The sequence below is a fragment of the Leopardus geoffroyi genome, chromosome D1 (assembly GCF_018350155.1).
Source record: "Leopardus geoffroyi isolate Oge1 chromosome D1, O.geoffroyi_Oge1_pat1.0, whole genome shotgun sequence".
NCBI lineage: Eukaryota > Metazoa > Chordata > Mammalia > Carnivora > Felidae > Leopardus > Leopardus geoffroyi.
In genome coordinates, this window is record NC_059329.1 from 105,499,515 (window position 1) to 105,514,779 (window position 15,265).

At 52.8% G+C, this 15,265-nt stretch overlaps 1 protein-coding gene across 1 annotated transcript in view; it reads right to left on the reverse strand.

Annotated features, from left to right (window-relative positions):
• Window positions 1–3,636: 3,636 nt before the first annotated feature.
• DDB1 (damage specific DNA binding protein 1) overlaps window positions 3,637–15,265 on the reverse strand; it is a 29,574-nt gene continuing 17,945 nt past the window's right edge. Inside the window, exons 17-27 of the mRNA XM_045485443.1 lie at window positions 14,654–14,749; window positions 14,441–14,552; window positions 13,359–13,482; window positions 12,839–13,003; window positions 12,024–12,118; window positions 7,331–7,501; window positions 6,864–6,973; window positions 6,417–6,586; window positions 6,115–6,217; window positions 4,535–4,658; window positions 3,637–3,940 (exon numbers count right to left, since the gene is read on the reverse strand). Coding sequence (XP_045341399.1) covers window positions 3,857–3,940; window positions 4,535–4,658; window positions 6,115–6,217; window positions 6,417–6,586; window positions 6,864–6,973; window positions 7,331–7,501; window positions 12,024–12,118; window positions 12,839–13,003; window positions 13,359–13,482; window positions 14,441–14,552; window positions 14,654–14,749 — 1,354 coding nt within the window. The 3' untranslated portion in view covers window positions 3,637–3,856. The remainder of the gene's footprint in view (window positions 3,941–4,534; window positions 4,659–6,114; window positions 6,218–6,416; window positions 6,587–6,863; window positions 6,974–7,330; window positions 7,502–12,023; window positions 12,119–12,838; window positions 13,004–13,358; window positions 13,483–14,440; window positions 14,553–14,653; window positions 14,750–15,265) is intronic.

Below are 15,265 nucleotides of genomic sequence, written 5' to 3' on the forward strand. Positions count from 1 at the left end.
ACCAGATTGTGTGCCCTCTGCCCTGTCCAGGAATCTTCCCTAGCGGCCCAGTTCCAATGAGTCAAGCTTTTGCTCAAACACTTCCAGGGATAAGGAACTCCCTGTCAAAAGGCAGCCCAATTCAGTTTTGATGAACTACATTGGTTAGGAAGTGTAAAGAATCCCAGCTCCTTTGGTTCTGCCTCTACAGCTGCCCTCCTACAGGCTACCTTAGGCTGTCACTGAGACCCATAATAACACCCGTGACCACAGACAAACATGGTGTGCCAACAACGGTCTGGACTCGTCTCCTTCCAGACACCATCCTTTTGTCAACACAACCCAATAGGACTTGGCTTTCCCAGCATCCACATGAACCTAAGTTTCCAGTAGAGGTGTTCTTGGCTGTCATGTTTTTATGTTGTTACTGTTGTTCGTTCATTGAACGCAAGTTACTAAGCCAATCTCCCTCCCTGAACCTGTGAGGTCAACTTTTCGAAGATGTTCAAAAGATAGGCCTGTTGTCTCACCTTGTCACGCTTGATCCATCTTCCAATCTAAGCAACAAATTCTCAGCGAGTAGGTCACCAAAATTCTGTATCGTAAGATGAGTGTGACTTTCCTATTTATACCCATTCTGAGTCCCAAGGAACCTCAGGATCCTATGACATCTTTCCTTTTTGCCTCAGAACATCCACAGGTGCACTTTCTCCCTGTGCCTCACACTGCATTCCTGTTACTTTTAAAAAAGTGTTCTGGTGTCCACAGAGTCGAGAACCCAGCCCTGAATTATTCAAGAGTAAGAATAAACCAAAACCCTTCCTTCACTTGAGCCCCCCCAAATCTAGTACACCGCTGCCCTTAATCATTCCTACTTGGCCACCACTCACACAGGTGCTCCTTTTTCCTGGTCTCAGGAGCTACCCACAAGTTCTCAACACATTTACACAAGACAAACATTCCCTTGCACACACCTGTCCCACCTCGTGCCATCCTCTCCCACGCTTCAGCACGACTCAGCTGCCTTCTTCCTACACTCGGCTACTCTCTGTCCCCTCCGCCACCGGCTCACCCCTGGAACTACAGCAGGGTTTGCTCCATATTGGTCAGTGAGCAGCTGGACAGTTGACCTGCAGCTTTGTGCTTGAAGCAAATCCTCATTTTCCCCTCAAGAGGAGCCCAGGATGTTTAAGACATGGTAAATTCCAAAATTTACTCATTCCTCGGTGAGTTCCAAAAGAAACCACTTTCTCAACAGCCCCGGGCATTTCTTTCCTTTCCCCCAGTTCCTTTTGGACCTTAGGGCATTCACCTTGCTCCTCTTATCATCAGTTCGCTTCTTTCCTTTGGTGTTTTGCTACTTTCTTTTGTCTTTTGGTTAGATCTCGAGGCTTCTCAGAGTTTGGACTCTGAGAGCCTCGAATTTAATATTGTTCGTCTCCAAGGACTAGTTTAGGCATACCCCTTCGTCACAGCTCCTCCGTGTTTCCTCCCCACTTCTGTGGCCTGTGGCTTCTCCGTAACAAAAGGGACCCTCCACTGAGGGCGGAGGATCCAAGTTGTTGTTGGCTGCAGAAAGGCGGCCTCTGGCTTGTGACCCTTCCAAATGGTCATGTGATGAGTCAGTGTTTCTATTATTCTCCCAAAGGTCCCTTCGTGCAGAGGCCTGGGGTGAGTAGCTCATCAGCGCCTACATGGAAAGGAGCCACTCCAGCTGGCTGTAGCAAAGCTCCAAGGGCAACCTTTCACCCCTCGAGAGGTGATTAATCGTTTTTAAGAGGGGTTGTGGGAGTGTGGCGGGAGAACGTCAGTTTCCAAAGGATTGCTGGAATTCAATCCAGAGTGAATATACCCAAGATTATAGCAAACAAAACAAAACTGCAAGGATTCCACAGCTCCCAAAGTCAAGACTGAAGCCACTGATATGGAAGAACCTCCTTACTCAAGGTAGCAGGTCTCCGCGGCTGCAGTGACGTCAGACCACGAAAAAGGACCGGAATAATCCTCCCACCACAGTCTCTTTCTCACCTCCGCACCTTAGAGTCAATCCTCCATCTAGGATTAAATTTTTAAAATAATCACAATCTGGAGACCGTTGCTTGCCTGCCTCATTAAAGCTGGTCTCTGGCATGGGGGCAGGCCTTTTCAATTCAAACCATGACTTGAAGAATTCAAATCACAGTGTTGAGTTTCAAGTTCAAACTGTGGTTTTTTTTGAGAGATGCTGATTATTTTTTTCCCTTAAGACCCTTACTCCCCACCCTCAGAAATCCCAGAAGAGGAAGGGGAATAGAACAGTAAAGAAACACATGGAATGCCTCCTAGCTAGGAGACTTACTCCCAAAGACCCCCAAAGCGGAGATGCTTCCTTGCCCTTTCTCTTTTAAGCTAGAATCTCCCGAAACCACAGTTTGAACTTGAAACCACAATTTTCCTGACACTGTATCAAAGGCTGGTCTTAAAGGAGCCTGCCAATATGCCCAGGATCAACCCTCCTCTCCACTGTTGGGACAGAGCAGCCTTTATTCCCACTGGATCACTGGTGGAAATGTGGGCCCAGACACTGTGACCCACTGAGCCAAAAGAAGACAGGCTCTGTTTGCTGGACAGAAGGGTGAACCCCAAACGTGTCCTACTCCTGTATTCTCAAACCCAAGGCGCCAAAGGTTTACCTGATTAAACCAGAGGAAATAACATCAGACTCCAAAGGGCATGTGGCAACAGGAAGCTGGGAGGTGCATGAGGAGCTCCTCGCCCTGGCCAAGGAGCAGCGCCTGGGGGCTGCTTGGCCGGACGCTGTACACGTGTCTAAAATGACACCAGGAAAGGGAGCCCAAGCAACCCCCAGGCCCAGCAGGTTACTAACAGAGGTGACTGGGAATCAAATGGTGACTACAGGGTCAAGAGCAATCAAAGGCCACTGAATTTTGAAGACCTGACTCCCGTTATCCTTGGGATCCCACCAAAAACGATCACGTGGCAAAGAAGACGCAGCTATCATTTCCCTCCTTGGGAACCGCTGTTGCAGCAGCAAAGGCAAGTGACTACAGCAGCTGCCGTAAAGGAGGGAAAGGACTTTACACTGAACCGCTGCAGTGTGACCGGGTTGATGCTGGGGAGCTGGGCAGCAGTAAGGAAAGCGGAAGCAAATGGATCTTTTTTCTTAGATTCTACTTTATTTGGTAAAACTCGGAAACTAACAACCAATTCACTGCCCCCGACCTTCTTCCCTCTGAAGAAGGCAGTTCCCCAGAGACAAAAAAGGCTGTGGCTTGGGTAACACCCACCATCTCCAGGTTTCAGACTCAGAGCAGCTCATGGCCTGGTGGTCAGGCCTCCAGACCCAAAGCTCTCAGGCAATAGAGAAAGCAAAAGGAAGCTCTCACTTCAGAGACAATGACCCGTCCCACCCCCTTCCCCCTACCCACAGCCTCCCCACACCCCAACCTAAATAAAAAGATAGCAGAGGACAATGCATGAGTGTGATACACACACACACACATACACACACACACACACACACACACACACACGCACACAGAGCTTCTTTTCAGCCCAAGAGCTGCAAAATCCCTCCCTGGAAGGACAACCGGCAACACCAATCAAGGCTTGGTGGTCCAAAGCGATGGCTGGAATCATCTGAGACTGGTAAACATCCAGGGAGAAAATACTTCACCTTCACCCCGTTCCCAGGTCTCCAGTGAACTGGTTTTAGTTCAAAGAAATCCCCATTTCCACACAGGTAGACTGTGGCCTCTGGGACAGCTGGCTTAGGGGAAGGTTTCCCCTGGCCGAGAAGACAGTGGTGGGGGAGGGGAGCAGGGCAGGAGAGCAAAGACTTCAGGGAGGGTCTGGGAAAGGGGACCCCAGCCCTTGGCTAATGGATCCGCGTCAGCTCCTCCACAACCTTGATCAGGTCGTCGGCGGTGGCCTCTCGCTTCATTCCGCTGCCATCATCGTACTGCAACGAGGAAAGGGGAGGACTGTGAGGGCCACTGGGGTGCTCTCTCACCCCAGGGAGGGGCGAAAGGACAGTCACAGCGAGAAGCACCTGTCGGCAGTATTGCCGTGGCAGGGAAGGAGGTCTCATCAGAAACCCACACCTTTCCTTAAAGGTACAAGTCAGCAAGGTCTCCTGACAGCAAAGCTGGTTCGAAGGCCACCACCTGGCATACATTTCTCTCCCTTCCAGAACGTCCCCCAGAGGCACCATCTCCAGTGAACAATACCCCAAAACTCTGCACTGTGGCAAAGTCTCTTCCCTATAGGATCCTGACCCTGCCTCCCATCTGTGGGTTGCCAGAGATCTGCACATGCCCGAATATGCCCTCACTCCTGAAGGTCACACAGGTGAAGTTCCTAGTACAGTGCCGTGACCCTCAGCCACATCCCCTTGCCCTCAGACTCCACCTTCCCACATGGGTAGGAAACTACTTAGAAAAGGCCGCTGGTACTTGGGGGTGGAGGTAGGAGATACCGGCACTCACTCTGGTGTCTCCAGCACGCCTGGCCCCGCCATGGACTTGGGTCACAGTCCAAACACCGCACAGCTCACCTGTAGGTTTGCCACGACCTCCTGCATCTTGGGCCTGCTGATGTCTAGGAAACTCTCAATCAAGTCTCCATCAATGAAGCCTGTGGCCGGTTCTGTCTTTCGCTCAGTATGAAAGGATCTCCAGGTGGACAGGTGAGTTAAGGAACATGCAATTATCTGCAAACAGCCTTACTCTCAGTCATCCCCGCCTCTGCCCAACACCACAATCTAAAGCGATCACCAGAATGAGAACAAGAAATGTTTGCTCTTTAGATGGTTTTGGAACTGAAAGGCCTTAGGTAAAATTATCACCTGATCCAAATATTCTCTAGTAGAGTGATCTTCAAAATGTTTTTAAAACATATCAGGGGCACCTGGGTGGCTCAGTCAGTTAAGCATCCAACTCTTGATTTCAGCTTAGGTCATGTTCTCACAGTTCATGAGATCGAGCCCCGTGTTGGGCTCTGTGCTGACAGTGCGGACCCTGCTTGGGATTCTGTCTCTCATTCTGTCTGTCTGTCTCTCTCTCAAAATAAATGAACATTAAAAAAATACTTTAAGAAAACTACAGATCAGACCCTCTCCTTAGCACAGAGCCTGGCCACATATGGATGTTTTCCACAAGCACTCCAGGTAGTCCGACGTGCACACCCGGGAAGAACCACGCTTCTAAGTGTAACCTTGATCTACACACATGAATAAACTGAGGCTTAGTGGGAGAAGAAGCGTGCCAAAAGCCCTGCTGGGTAGCAAAAGCTGACACACCAGCCCATCGCCTCTATCGCAGGCAAGAGCTGGGCCGTCCTGCCTTGGAATGGGCCCAGAGCCCTCCAGCCCTCCTGCCTGGGGAGGACTCTTTCCATCTCCAGGAATAAGCAAATGTCCAGCAGTACTTGGATCCTGGGTGTCACAGGGGCCTGATGCCTGGGCTTCTGGAGCTTTCGGCTGCTTCACTTTTCCCCTCTTCTCCCACCAGCCTCTCTCACAAGAGTTCTCAGACCCTGCTGTCCCCAACAAGATCTCTGAAAGCACATTCCTACGTGGTCATCTAAATTTCCTGTTTGACATGTAAGGTCAGAAAGACCAGAGGCATATTTCAAGGACACAAATAATACATTTCTAAAATGAACCAGGTAAGCTGGGTGAGAAGTACATGGGGAGTCACTATACTATTCTGCTACCGTGTGTTTGAATTTTTCCAGAAATATATTAAGCACGTGCGCGCGCACACACACACACACACACACACACACACACACACACACACACTGGGGTGCCTGGGTGGCTCAGTCTGCTAAGCATCTGACTTGATTTGGGCTCAGGTCATACTCTCAACAAATATCTGAGATCAAGCCCCGCATCAGGCTCCATGCTGACAGTGGGGAGCCTGCTCAGCTCTCTCTCTGCCCCCTCCCCATGCTTGCTCGCTCAAAACAAACAGACATTCAAAACAAAACATAACAAAACAAAACAAAACCCACAAAAGTCCATTCCCCATGGGAAGCTAGTCAAGACAGTTCCTAAACAGCAGCAGTTTCCAGAAGCAGCCTAGGGTAATGCAGCTGCCTACCTGTGCTGGGACACGCCCCTGGAAAGGATATAAAGAGTGCTCGATCTTGCCCACACTTTTGATGACTTTATTGAGTCGATTCTGCATGTCCAACAGCAGGTTGTACCAGCTCTCGGACAGCGAGGTCACCAGCCCTGGAGAAGCAAAGGGAGCTGTGAGCCGCAGAGCCCGCGGCACGCTTCCTCCTCCGAGGGCAGCCCGGGGAAGCCACGCGAGGAGAGCCGAGCTCGCGGCGGCCTCTGCTAGCGGACGCCTTGGCAGCGGCCCACCGCCGTCCGCGTCCCTCCGAACGGGGGTCTGTGCTGCAGCGCGCCCTGCAGGCGCCTGCCTTACCAATCATGCCGTTGACTGTGCCGAAGAGCACCGAGCCCTGTGTGGGCGTGGAAGTCTCGCCCAGGTTCTGCATGACCAGAGAGCCGTGGCAGAAGACGTTGACGAACTCGCCCAGGTGGAAGAGACCGACCTCCTGGAGGTGCTGGCGCTCCTCGTCGGTAGTGGCAGCGCTGAAAGGCAGTGTGAGAAACTCGCTCCCTGCACCTCCCGTCCCCGCCACGGACCACACGCACGGGACACCATGTGCTCCGCGTCCCTGGTGAGCCCACGCACGCCCCAGCGGAGGAGGCGGCCTGGAGACACCGACTGCTGTGGCTCTGACTCCCTCGTGGAAGAACTCTACCTCAGTGAGGAGGCACGCTGACACCGAGTAAAGGACCCGACGTCCTCATCCACCACTCGGGGGCCCTGCCCCCCGCCCCGCCGTCCCCAAAGCTGGTCACTCACCTATCCTTCTGACACACAAACAAGTTAAAAGCATTTTCAGCCCCCAGGAAATTGTCGTCATCCAAGATTTCGACAGCACTCATCCAGTTAGGATTGAAGTCTCGAGCAATCTTCAAATAGGTAAGGTACAACAAGAAAATATAATCAGCAGTGTGTAACAGAAGCGAGTTCTCCGACTGGTCTTTTGGCCAGAGGCCAAGAGCCCGCCCCGCGGAAGAGACAGCCCTGTGTTTAACGACTGCCGCTCTACAGAGACGCGACCCCCCATCTCCGGCCAGTGCATCCCAGCTGGTTGCAGCTGAATGGGGAGATTCAAGTGCCAGGGGAGGGTCCTCCGAAAACACCTAACCAAAGCAGAAAGGATGCTCCGGGAAAAACCTGCCCCCGCTGGGCTTGATTACCCCTCCCCACCGCAGAAACACTCTCGGAGGCCACGTCGTGAGAAGTCTGCCCCCGACCCCAACTACCTCTTCAAAGTTCCCCTCCATGGGCTTGTAGGCAAGCAGCAGCACTGAGCGCATCAGGTCGCCCACCAGGATGAAGTCGCCCTTGGTCTTCAGGTAGAGGGCCATGATGTTGTTGTAGTGATTGCACTCGGTGCGAAGCTCCTTCTCTGTTGTCCACTCATAAAGCCGCACCTGGGGAGGACATCCTGTTTCTCTCACCCCGAGGGGCCCCAAACCTCTCAGAACGGCCCCCGTCCCCCTCTCCAAGCCTCATGTGCAGCACCATTTACCGGAGTGCAGTATGGGAGGTGAGCCGGCTTGCTGTGGCACTTGCGTGAGTATTTTATTCTGGTATTACACACTTACGAGATACGAAAATACAGTGAGCACATCAGACTGGTAATAAAAAGCTTTCCTTTACATAAAAAAAATGAGTCCAGTGTCAAGAAAGATACCAAGTAAACAGTAACGCAAGCAATACTAAAGACACAACAAAAGATGGTCTTCTCGTGACTGACAGTTGAGAACTGACCTACAGAAATATTTCTGGAGAAAGAAGATCCATCTTGACCAGAAAGGAACAAGATCACCTCCCAATGAACCGTCTTTTCTGAACCCTTCTCAGAACATATGTTCTTAGAACATTCTGACGTGAACCCAATGAGCAGAGAAAATGGAATAGAAAGTCCAACAGAAACATGGTCAAATAACTCAAGGACTCTTTCAAATAACTGAAGGCTCAGGTCTTTATCCCAGGGTCGTGGGATCAAGCCCTGCATTGGCCTCTACACTGAGTGTGGAGCCTGCTTAAGATGCTCCCTCCCTCTCTCCGCCCTCTTCCACTTGCACGAGTGTGTGCGCTCAAGAAAGAAAGAGAGAAAGAAGAGAGAGGAAGGAAGGAAGGGCCCAAAGAACTAGATCTGTGGCCACCCCTCCACCCAGAGTTTTCCCCCCTTCTTTCTTCTCCACTGCTATGTTTCTTCAGTTACAACCACACCTCCAAACTAATGAAGATGCCTTACGTCCAGCAGACAAACAGACACATATTCGGCACAACCCAGTCAGAGGACTCCACTCCCTGGAGAAGCCTGCCCTGGCAGACCCCCAGGATCCAGGTGGTCCCGCCCAAGGCTTCGGCACATACAGCAACTGCTGGACAGAATATATTAAGCCATGATTTCTCAGGGTATGTGTAAAGAAACCGGACTCCAAAGAGGTGCCTGCCCTCCAAGAGTCACGCGTGACAATTACAATGGCTACCACACCTCCATCGGCAGGGTCATGGGTACCCAGAGCCCCCCATCTTTGGGTAAGCCCACTCCAAGAGTGGAGTAAAAATGGGGCCAAACACTCAACATGCTCCCGGCAACACCCCCTACCCCCTTCACTCTCTATTCACAGTCTGTCTGCTCTGGAGACCGTCAAAACCAAGGTCAGACACCACCAAAAATCCAGGAGGTCCACTCTTTAACCCAGCAAGTTCTGTCTGCTATCTAATATGGCAGCCACTAGCCACAGGTAGCTACAAAACACCTCAAATGTGGCTAGCCCAAACTGAGATGTGCTTTAAGAGTAAAAACACAAAGCAGGTTTTGAAGTCTCTGTATGAATAACTCACAAAATATCTCCCTAATAATTTTTGCATTGACTACCTGTTGAAACGATAGTTTGTACCTATTGGGTTAAATAAAATACATTCCTCAAGTCAATTTCATCTACCCTTCACTTTTACTCAGGTGACAACAAGAAAGTCTAAAATTACACCTGCAACTCCTATGGGAGCTCCATTAGACAGAAATGGTCTAGCCAACTCCTCCCTAACCTCACACCCCCCCCCCCCCCCCGCCACGTCCCACGCATGGGCTCTGCACCCACTTGCTGGAGCACAGTCCCTGGGTAGCCTCCTCTCTGGCCAATCCCCTTTCTCTCAGACGTGGCTCTTTTCACAAGGACTCCAAGCCCTCTCAACTTCTCCCTGCCCCTGTCCCCTGTACTGCCGAGGCTGGAGGAAAGACAGGCTTCCGAGCACTCCCAGCTGGCCCTTTCTCACCTCCATCCTGCCTCCTCCCTGACGTGCCATCCAGAAGCCCACCCCCTCAGACTCTGCCAGCCCCAGAGCAGCCATGCACACCCCCACCCCACCACACTCCCTCACACAGCCTTCCTGGGATCCTTGGTGACTTTCACATTCAAAGAAAAGGCCCAATACCGACTCCTTTCCTCTCCTCACCCCCCTCTCCTCACGTATCTTGTCCATCCAACAGTCACCCTCAGAACCTGCCACTACACGGTTCCAGAATCTTGTGTCCTTGGTTTCACCACCTCTCAGACCACTCACAGACAGCGAGCTCCTTCTACTTCCCAGTAACCGGATACTCTCCTGGTCCGCGGCCCTCCAGGTCCTGAGACTACGAGCCATACCTCCTGAACCCTCTACCCCCTCCGTTTCCACCCTTTCTCTCAGTTCCTTCGGAGGGTAGACACAACCAAGTGGACCGGTGCTTCCGACATCCGGGGCCCACACGGGTACTGCGTCCCACCTCCCACCGGTCTACTCAAAAACACAGTTCCGGCACCTCGTGTCTAATGGACCGTTCTCGTCCACACAGAAGCGTGGACCCTTGTTTCCAAGCTTGAAAAGCTAACAACTCTCTTGTCCTGCCACCCCTGCAGTCACCCCATTACTCTTTTCTCCCTTCAACACCAACTCCCTGAAAGCGGTTCTAACACCAGCAGCCCTCTCCTCCCAGTCCTGGTTGAACGCTCCTCTCCCAGCTTTCCACCCCACTGCCCACCCAGAATTGCTCTGGCCGAGGGCAGCAGTACCTTCCACGGTGGCAAAACCAGAGGCCAACTCGTAACCCTTACGTTACCTGACTTCTGACAGCACCTGTAATTTATCAATTCGCCCCCACCCGAAACTCTTTGTGTGGCTTCCAGAACAGTTTTCTCTCTTGGTTCCTCTCCTACTTCATTCCTCATCCCTTCTGCGTTTGGCTCATTCTTCCCCATCACCCCAACTTATGGGCTGGAGGATCCCAGGGCTCGGCCTTCTGGTCCCTCCTCTACCCACTCTCAGCATGTGGATGATCTTGGGTGACCTCATCCACACTGCTGGCTTATTTATTTATTTTAGTGTTCATTTATTTTTAAGACCTAGAGAGACAGAGCATGAGCGGGGGAGGAGCAGAGAAAGCGAGACACAGAATCCAAAGCAGGCTCCAGGCTCTGAGCTGTCAGCACAGAGCCCGACACGGGGCTCGAACCCACAAACCGCAAGATCATGACCTGAGCGAAGTTGGACCTTAACCGACTGAGCCACCCACGCACCCAACATACTGCTGGCTTTAAGTGCCGTGTCATAACCGCTGCCCTGCCATCTCTAGCCCATCCGGCAACCATCGTGACATCTTCACTAACGTGACTACTGAGACCCAGGAGGTCCAAAACCAGGAAACCTCTGGTTTCCTCACTGGGACATAGAAAAATACCTTTGGTCTCTGCCCCCGGTTCCTGACCTAGTGTGCTCCTAAAACCCTTTTAACTTCCTAAATGAGAGCAGCATTTTGCACTGAGCTCCTAAATCCCCCCGAATTTCCCGGGTGACAAGAGTCCTTGGTTCTAATGAGGTGCCTCTTGGTGGTTCCTGGATAGTTCAGGATGTGGGCCGGTGCCCATGATTAGAAGCCTGGACCTGTTGGCCCCCTCCCCCATCCTCTGGGGAAGGGAGAGACTGGAGATTCAGTTAATGACCGATCATGCCTGTGTGCCGGAGCCCTCTCTACCTTCTCCAGCGCCCCTGCTCCCAGAAACCAGCCGCTGCTGTCTGCATCAGCACTACAGCCTGACAGATCTCACCTCTGCTGCCCTTGGGCTCCTCCGGCCTTTCCTAAGATGTGAAGTGATCTTTCCAAGACAGAAGTCCAACCATATCCAAGCATTTGCTCAAACCCTCTAGAAGTCTCCGTCATCCTCATGGTAAAACCCCAAAGTCCTTAAACAGCCTATCAGGCCCCTGGCTGCCCCTCTGACCCCCCTGCCTGCCCCAGCTCGCTCCCACGCAGACAGCAGGACCGCTCCTACCTCCTACTCCTCGCACTTGGCTTCTCCGAGACACAGGCATGGCTTCTCCGTCCCTCAGGAACCTGCCCGGATGTCACTTTCTCAGCAAGAACCGCCCCCCACCCCCAACCATGTGATGAAATAGCAGTCCCCACCCCATGCTGCTTCTGGCACTTCCTCAGTCCCTGCCCCGCTTGCTTTTATCTCTCATCGTCTCAAGAACAGATATGTGCACTAGCTGCTCGTAGGTCCCAGAACCAGCTCTTTGTCCACTGCTACATCTCACACCTACAGTGGACTGTTTCACGGAACCAGTGCTTCCGGGACGTACCGAGGATAATAACACGGCTTGGCTCACCTTGTTCCGTACAGGTGGAACAGTCCCCCGCCATGGCCCACTCGCAAGCACAGGGACTGCAGCCCACACCCTGTTCTCAATACCCACAGCGCTCAGGATCTGATAGGCACGGGGGGCTCCCGTAACCAAGGCCAAGAGCTGGGCCAACCCGAGCTCCCCAGATGCCCAGCTGCGCCCTCCATCCCCCCCACCCTGTCATCCTTAGCATCTGACACATAGGCAGCCTCGGGGAACATGAGACATGCTCTGCAGACGATGGGGTGCAACCCAGGGCGTGACACCAAGCGGCCTCACCGTGCTATTGATGCTGGCTAACAGCTTCCCGTTGAATTCCACCATGGAGTACACGGCCCCTTTCACTTCCTTCTCAGCCACAGTCTGTAGTTTTCCTGAGGGGAGAGAAAAGAGACTCTGAGTCTCCTTTAGGAGCCCACACTTTAACTCATCAAAAGAATCCTGATTCCCCCTCTGGCTCGAATTCCTGCTCCCAAACCAGCATCTGAATGCAGGAAGTAGAGGCAGTGTCTCCTGGGGTTAACCACCACCACAGCTATGAGCCCCAACAGAATGTGCAGCGACTCCACGCTGTGTCCAAGATCTGCCGCCCCCAAAATTGCAGCTCCCACTCCCAAGATGGAGACCACATTCCATCTCAGCCATCTGAGCTGAGATTTTGGGGTTGATAGTGAGTCCTGAGAACCCTCTTGGGTAGGGGAGATGAGAAGAGACGGATGTGCACACGAAGCACTAAAGCTGCAACAGGACCCACACGGCTGAGCAACCAAGTGCAAAGCAAACCTAGGATTCCTCTCCTTCTGGCCGCTCGATTCTCTTACCCGTACTTCACCTCCCCCGCCCCCGCCCCCGCCCGTCTTCCCTTCAAAGAGTAGAAAAGGAAGAAACGTAAGCTAGATTTTACTTGTGGGTCTGCCGCCCCCCTCTGTGAAAACTGATTCAGATCAGCAGCAGCTTGAGTGGCAGAACACAAAGTCTCGTGGCACAGCAATCGATCCAGGCTCTTCCGCTGCTTCACCAAGGCCCTGAACCCAAACGGTCTCACTTTCCCGGGATGTCAGATCTCTCCAAGGCTGGGGACAGTGCCCACTTACCGTCGGAATACTGAAAGACCACGATCCGACCCTGCTTGGGCTCTGCCTCTTCGGGATACACCATGGCCGTGCCCACGATGAAGTACGTGTTGGGGTCTTTGCCCAGCTTGCAGGAGACCAGGCTGAGGGCATACTCGTTCTGCAGAAACTGGTGGGCATGAAGCACTGGAAGGAGACCGGGAGGCGTGACTGGCTGCTGAGCCCCACACACAGGTACCCCTGTGCTCCAGGGAGGCCCCCAGCCGGGCTCCAAGCACGGTGCGGGTGGTGCCGGGATGCCGCCTCCAGCTGTTCCTGTCCCCTCGGCCTGTCTCCGTCCCTCACCAGCCTGTGCTGACGGGAGGCGGCCCGGCACCCTGGACTCCCGGCCAACCCAGAGGTCCCACCCCTCCTTTCTTCTCCTCCTCCTCGGATGGTCTGCCACGAGGTTTACCCAACTTCGGAACCTATGAGAGCCCAGAATCGGCTAGCTGAGGGAGGAGGACGTGGGCAGCAAATGACAGAAAGAGCTCATCTGCACCTTCGAAGGTGTGCTGGTCGATGATGAGGAGGTTGTGCACCTCCACCTCTTCTCCAAAGGAGGTCTCGTGAGGCGCTGTGCTGCTGGAGAACAGCTTGCTGGAGCTGACGCTGCTGGACAGGGCCTGAGAACACAGAACGCACGTGCCCTCTCAAAAGGAGAACGGGGGGGGGGGGTGGCCGGCCAGGACCAGGGGACAGAAGTGGATCTGAATGAGGAAATCTCAAGGTTGGCAGCTCGAGGGGAGCCAGAAGAACAGAGAGCTTCGGAGAGGACACGGGGACCGAGGATAAGGAGCCAAATCCCGTATAAAATTGCCACAGCAGTCCAACACAGAAGAGCCTGAGGGTCGCTAACGGCCATTAAGACAGTGATGGCAAGTCACTCGAACAAAGCGAATGAAGAACTAAGGCAACCTAGCGAGGCGAGAGACTCCAGCTCTGTCGATGGGAAGCGCAGGAAGCAGGTGAGATAAAGACAGGTATAAAGACCTTATGCTCTGGGTTAAGGAGAGATGGTTCCAGCACAGACGTCTGGGAGCAAGAAAAGCAGAGAACACGCGGAACAAAAGTGTCAGCTAACACCGCCACTGAGTCTATCACGTGGGGCCGCAGACTGGCACCCGTATTTCACAGATGAGAAATCTGAACTTTAGGCTTGCCCAAGGTCACACAGCTAGCAGTAAACCCTGAAGACAGTTCTGCCAGACTCCAGACCCCACCTCTTACCTGTTATGCTAACGCTGCCCCCCGTTACTCATACCTACGAAGCCCTCAAACTGATGAACCAAGAGAATTACTCATCCTGCAAGGCTACGGACTAGCAAAATCACGGACTTCCACACTTATCCCAAATTCTTCTCGACCCTCTGAGGAGGGTGCCAAATCCAGCTCGCTGCCTGTTTTTATAACACGGTGTTACTGGAACCCAGCTATCCTACCTGTGTCGACGGCTGCTTCCGTAACGGCCGACTGGAGGAGTCGTTCCCACAGGGCCGACAAAGCCGCACCCATTATGTGACCCTTTACTGAAGAGTTTGCCAGCCCTGCTGTGATGCCATCTTTCTGTGTCCATGCCCTCACCTGGGTGCTGGCACTGGGCCTCAGAGCCGTTGTGCCCCCACTCGTGTCCTGGACTTCAATCCGGCTAGAAAGGACCCCGAAGCACTGGGACACTTCCTGATAGCAGATCTTCCTGGAGAACAGGTGTGGACAGTGCCTCTCAGAACAGGTCTGAAGCGCCCACACCAACGCCCAGATGGCTGAGCTCCGCGGCCCTCCTCCCCTGGCCCTCACCTGGGGGACTCGTAGAGGGGGACCGTGCGAATGTGCAGCTTCTGGATCTCGTCGATGGTGCCAATGGTGAGGGTGCTATTGTTGGCCAGTGCCAGGCTGGAAAGAAGGGTCTGGGTTTAGATTGAGTAGACCCAAGGAAGGAAAGGATTCTACGAGGCAACTCCATAAGGGGAAGAAAAACAAGGCAGAATTACACTAGCTTACTCGTTAGTGATTCTCAACTTTGACTCTATGCTAAAAATCATGAGGGGGTGGAGAAGGGGGCGATCTTGAAACATTCAGATCCCTGGTCTCACTGCCACCCCCCATCTCACTAATAAGTCTGGTTGGGCCTAGGCTGAGATTTTTTTTTTTTTTTTTTTTAATGTTTATTTACTTTTGAGAGACAGAGTGCAAGCAAGGGAGGGGCAGAGAGAGAGGAAGACAGAGGATCTAAAGTGGGATCAGTGCTGACAGCAGAGAGCCTGATGAAACTCACAAAACTGTGAGATCAGGACCTGAGCCACTCAACTGACTGACCCACCCAGGGTTGAGATTTTTAACTGCTTTCCATTTAATGCTAAAAATGTAGCATCAGAATCTACAACTAGGATCCTCAAAATCTCATTTGCA